Source organism: Falco cherrug, chromosome 2 (assembly GCF_023634085.1).
Source record: "Falco cherrug isolate bFalChe1 chromosome 2, bFalChe1.pri, whole genome shotgun sequence".
NCBI classification, from domain to species: Eukaryota; Metazoa; Chordata; class Aves; order Falconiformes; family Falconidae; genus Falco; species Falco cherrug.
Window position 1 is genome coordinate 93,998,404 of NC_073698.1, and position 6,000 is coordinate 94,004,403.

The 6,000-nt window shown below is 45.4% G+C and overlaps 1 protein-coding gene across 6 annotated transcripts in view; it reads right to left on the reverse strand.

The window, feature by feature from the left end:
• Positions 1 to 1,685, reverse strand: part of GLRA2 (glycine receptor alpha 2) — a 131,520-nt gene extending 129,835 nt beyond the window's left edge. For all 6 annotated transcript variants that reach the window (XM_027810909.2, XM_027810910.2, XM_005443027.3 and 3 more), the window contains exon 1: positions 1,094 to 1,685. Coding sequence is in view for 4 of the 6 variants with exons in the window: in XM_005443027.3 (XP_005443084.1) it covers positions 1,094 to 1,161 (68 nt within the window). In the remaining 2 variants the exon portion in view is untranslated. The remainder of the gene's footprint in view (positions 1 to 1,093) is intronic.
• Between the last annotated feature and the right edge of the window lie 4,315 nt (positions 1,686 to 6,000).

A 6,000-nucleotide genomic window follows, 5' to 3' on the forward strand; every position in this document is an offset into this window, starting at 1 on the left:
TTTCATGCATCTATATGCGAGTATAAGCAAATTAGATACACAAGTGAGCACCTGAAATGAGAAGCAAATATCAAATCTCTATGCTTTTACAAAAGCACCAGAATTTTTAAAAGGCAAGGTGATCATAAATTCTTGTGGTGTGATTCCTCATGTTTTTTCAGGTTCTATTTACAGGGGGCAGTTGCTTCTTCTAGCTTTTGACAATGACATGGTACCATTAAAAAATGCCTTTAATTTTTAATATGTAATAGATTATATTCTCCACTTAAATACTAATAACATTCAGTTAAGATAATAAAAACTGGAAAATTAAGCCAGTGCAGTTACTTGGGAAGTTCCTACACAAATTACTTTCATTATGAGTTGCGTTGTGATCCCAGGCTCGTGAGTATAAACACTGCTTCACTCTGTCACTGTATATATACTCAATTAGTCATATAAAAGCACTTTATATGTGTACATGTAGATACACAGCAGCGTACAATATAATAATGAACCTCAGCTAAAATGGTGTTTTGGTTGATAAGACTGACCTGTTTGCTTTGTACCGCAAAAAGTCAATAGCTGTAGCAAAAGCTCATAAAACATTAATAAAATTTTATAAACAACAATCATATGTACTGGTACTTTGCATGAGCACAATACTGATGTGGTCCAGGGCTTTCCCAAAATCAGAGGACTGGTTCTCTAATTTCAAATGACTACCTCCCTGACAAAACTCGGTCAATCATCCCCAAAGCTTGAAGAGAAGAGAACCAAAGCAACTTCCTAAACAACATCTGGTGGGAGCAGAGAATTTGAATTTTGGAAGAAAAACTGAGGAAAATGTTTTTAGCTATATTGATACTCAGTGAAAAAAACATGTCTTTGAATCAGAGAAATTGAAAATAGATGACCTAAACTTGAGATTATTATTTTTTGTGTTTGTTACCAAGCAACGAGTCTCTGAGTGTAAAAGGGATAGCCTATATAGAATGAACACAAAATACTCTCAAATATAGCAAACAAACTAGGTTAACATGATGTAGTATCTTTATACTGATGATTTCCACAACCTCTGACAAATATCATTACATAGAGTTGTATCACCTACCTGAAGTGGTTTGTCTTTAAGAAAAATGCAAACAAGGTTGTCAAAATTTTCACTAGCTGCCGGTTCATTCCTCCTGCTTTCTGTGATGATTTGGAAAATATCCCAGAAATTATTCCAGAGAGATGCAGGGAAAAAGTAAGCTGGTGCTGCCTAGATTCCCAAATTCAGCAATAATTTAATTTTCTTGACAATCAGGAAGAGAAGGTCTGGATCTCTACAAACTGGGGGTAAAAAAGCAGTGCCAGTCCTTGGAATCATGGTCAGGTCAAGCCTAGGCTCATCTCCAGCAGCCGGCAAGAAAGAGACAAAGCATCAGACCTGGTCGTTCCCCCGCCTTGCTTTTGGTAATGGAGGTGGGGGGGAAGGAGGGGTGGGGGGATGAAAAAAAAAATCCAGAAAAGAAAAAGAAAGAAAGAAAAAAGGGAAAAGAAAAGAAAAGAAGAGGAAACTGAACTATGCAAGAGGCATCACGCAAAAGGGAACTGTTGAGAGCAGTTCGGTTGTCAGTGTGTTTTATTCCCCCCTCGCTATGAAAATTAGTATTTATGAACGGTGGTGGGGCTATTGGGTCGAGCTGCTTTTCCCCTCTTTGGGCAGGGAGGCGTCGGCGCTGCCGGGGAGGGAGGGAGGGAGGGAGGGAGGGACGGAGAGGGGGCTGGAGCGGGCGGGGGCCGCGGGGAACCCCAGCGCCTGTGCCGGAATGAGGCGGGCGGCGCGCGGTGCATTCAGCACTCGGACAGCTCCGCGCCAGCCGCTGCGCATGCGCCTGACGGGCGGGGGGGGGCGCCCTCCTGTGTCCGCGTGCGCCCGGGGGTGCCTGCGGGGGTGGGGGCGGGGGGGGCGCTGTGGGGGGCGCTGGCGGGCGGGCGGGTGCCTGCGTGGGAGGCGCGCGGCGTGGGCGTGTGCGGGTCTTTGCTTGGGGGTGCTGCGGCCGGGGGTGTTTGTGCGCGGCGCGGGGGTGTCCCAGCGTGCGCGGCGTGGCGGGGTGTGAGGCGGCGGGGTGTGTGGGGCTGTGTGCCTTGGGGGGCGCGGGGGGGGGGGCTGTATCCCCGCGGTGTGTCTGCGGGGTGGGGGAGGGGGGCCCGTCCGTGCGTGCGATGTCCCTGTCCGCGGGATCGCGCCTGCGGCTGCGGGAGGCGGGGGCGCGGGGGGCGCTGCGCGACGCCGCTGGAGGCGCCACCGCCCGCTGCCGGAGCCGCCGCCGGGGCAGGGACTGCCGCTGCCCCCGGCCCCTCGCCGGCCGCAGCCCCCCCCGCCGGGCGGGCGGCCCTGCCCAGGGCGGGCGGGGGGACGCCGCGTCGCGCCCCTCAGGGAGGTGCCGCCCTCCGCGGGTGTCTGCGGCGAGGCGGGGGGAAGAGCTACCCCGCTTGGTGGGGAGAGGGGGGAAGCAGCCCCTGCCCCCGGTGGCTGAGGGATGAGTGTGAAGGATGGCCACCGCGACAGGAGCTGGCCCCCCTTTTGGGAGCTACTCCAAAAAGACCCGAGGTGTGAGGTGGAGGAGGAAAGTCTGTGGGGACTTTGTGGAGAAACCAAAGGGGAAAGCTCATGTAGTTTCCGTTTCCAGTTGCATTTTATTTCTTTTCTCCATGGTGTAGAGGAGAAGGTAATGACACGTAGCTTACTAGGGCATGTTTCCATCTCCAGACCCCGACACTGAAAAGAGATGCTTCTGTTCTTATACAAGGGGAGTTGAAACGGGATGTAATTGCCCGAGATGCTGCAGATGGCCATTGACAGAGCAGGGGTGAGGCGCTGCCGTTTTCTGAAGGCCAGGTCCCTTGTTCTTCCCCCAGTGCTTCCCACACCTTTGATTGCTCAGTTACAGGTCTTCATGTTAAACCCAAAATGTCACAGGAGCCACGTCATTCATGAGGAGGGAGAGAATAACTTGCCCCTCTGAAGCACATATGGTGACTGATGGAAACTGCTCAACACACTACAACCCTTAAAGCATTTTGGTAACACAGTTTTAAATGGGCAGCTGAGGAATCTCATTTCGCAATGTTCAGGAAATATAAAATGCTTTTTCCTCTGCTACCACCGTGGTTTTCCCTCCCTCCCACCACTGGTTATGCTCTAGTTCTGTGTAGTCTGCAACACCGTGAGAAGAATCTGGATGCTTCCCCACCAGTTCAGTTGGTTCCTATTGGAAAATCCTTTTGTGTAATCAGATTCAAATCTGTTTCAACAGTCTAGAAATCGAATCCTGTAACAAAGTTGTCTTTTTTACCTATCCTGCACTCCCAAAAGAAATAATTTACTATTTAAAATTCCATTTTAGGTCCAGCTGTATTCTCCTGCTGCAGAACCAGTCTACCTGAACACTGCTTCACTTCCACAGAAGTATTTACACAAACACCTATTTCTCATATCTCCAAGTAAAAACCTACCACTTCATGACAGATATTCTCACCACATTTGTAGTCATCAATAAAAATTGCTTCTGGAAAGGAGTTGTTCTGTTCCCACACTAGAAAGAGATCAAAGTCAGTTACCTTTTATTAAATGAAATGCAGTTGTTGCATTTTGTTTGTTCATTTTAGTTTAATACTGTAGGACATACCTGAAAAAAATCTACCTTACCAACCCTTCATAGATGCAAATGCTAGATTATACAACATTGTATGTATAAAAGATTGAGCTAACTGGAAAAAGCAGTCCAAACATGCAAATGTAAATTAAATCCTTCATTGCTTTGCCTGCTGAGTCTGTCAGTAGCATAAATAGAAGTCCAGCAGAAGAAAGGCCACATAATTTGTTTTTATTAAAACTATCAATGTTTAGCAGTAGACATTGAGGGTTGAACCACTGCACTGTAACATCCTCTAACCTCTTCAGAAGATTTAGGTCCTCCTACTAACATATTAAAGAAGCGAGGTTGTCTTATGTCTCTTACTGCAACGTCTCATTCTGAGAAATAAAGCTCAGAAAGCTGCATCTGGAAATAATGGAATAGTTCTGAGTCAACAAATACATACTTTTCAAAACTTGTGCCTGTTCCCATCTAGATAGGATCCCAGTAACACTGCTATATAGTGTTACCTTGGGTTGAGATACATGGAGAAACTGGAAAGTGACAATTTCTGTCAACTTCAGGAAAAATCTATGTCTCTTTAACCTACACTGCCACCTGCTTAAAAGTGTGGGGAATCTCAGGACTGCTTGCAGAGTTCCTAATGCAGAAATCACTGAATATGGCAGGCATCTTTCCAATGAAGAGTTTCACATGGATTTTGTGACATGACATGCTTTTAAGGGCCTATAACTGTTCATTACCTTTCTTGGCAGAAGAAAGTAACTGAACATTTCTGTAAGTTTTCTAACTAGAGAAAAACCTAATTGAAAGCTGCTTTCCAAGATTTAGCTGCTAGTGGCTATTTTCTGCGCTTCACGGCTATTTCAAATGCTAAATAACTATATCCTTAAGCTAAATAAAAGTTGCAGGAAGTACTTCAAAATAACCTGCCCTTAACTGGGGTGGGGGGTTGCAAAAACATGATGAAAGATGTAATAATGACAATTTTGAACACCTACTACATCATTCCTTACACCTCCAAATGCTGCAGTAACATGTTACTCAGCATGGTTGTTACATGGTAGTGCTAAACAAAACTTAATTATTAAGGGTTGAAAATAGTGTGTTACTGATACTAACTTAAGTAACAGCAACAGTCAGACAGCTCTTTTTGAAACTCAGGGCTCAAAACAACCATTTTCTCTAATCAGGGGGGTTCCAGGCCAAGCTCCCATCTGTACTGGGGCTGGGGCGGTGTGGGGGGCAAGTATCAGTGCATCCTTCACCAGTTTTCCATGAATTAACACATGCATGAAAAAGTTCTTGCTTTCAGTCATTCTTGCAACACAGTCTCTCCTTATCTTCCTCCCAGTGGAAAAACCACAGTTGTTTGTGGTTATTTTGAGTACCATAAAGTCTTTAAGTTGTCATTCATCCACAATTAAAGGGCGTCTATAAAGTGCACCAGGTGAGGGATGACTCACAGCTCTGCAGACCAAGAGGAAGCATTTGGAAGCGCTGTGCCTGGATATACATGGCGCGTCCCAGCTTCCTGTGCAGGAGCCAGAGCTACGAGGAGCACAACCATTGATGTGCAACAATTTCTGGATGCGCTGTGTGCATCGAGTTGCACAGATGGGATTCTTTCCAGTGTCACTCATTTGTTGTCTCCCACAGCACATTTCTGACAGCAGAAGTGTGGCAAATGAACGGGAGTCATGGACTCCTACCCGGGATGGGACAGGGAGGCTTGTAGTAAAATGGCATGGGGCTGTGAAGGAAGATGAGAGGGAAATGCCGCTTTTCTGCTGAAGAGGCTAAATAACACATCCCTGTGGTTCCCCAGCCATTTAGCAAAGCTCAATAATGATACTAAGTATGGTCTATTATTTCAAGTATGAACCAATTCAGTTATTTCTCTGTACCACCTGAGTTTCTTAAAGCAGTAATACTGGGCAGAAAATAGGGCAGAATGACCCTGTTGCTCTGTCAATGGTTTTATAACAGTTAGTTGATGGCACATGATTTATGTTTGTTTACACTGCACATGCACTTTTGGAAACCTAAGAAATGGAAGAAATAAGGTCATACCACTTGCTCAAATTATGATAAATAAGTGATCCAGAAGCATGCTTCTGAAGAAACAAAATCCATCACTTCAAATATGCAGTTAGTGTCTATAAGAAGAGAAAATTCAATATAACTTTCAAAATGGTGTGTCAGATTATCATAATTGTTGGATATTTGTTAACAATGCCAAGTGTATTGCAATGTACTGCCAAATATAAATGAATAGAGTACAGTCTATGTAAAATGCCCAATTATAATGAAGGCAAAAAAGCCAAAACAAAAACCTGAAGGTAATCTAACATGACTGCATGATGAGCTAAGG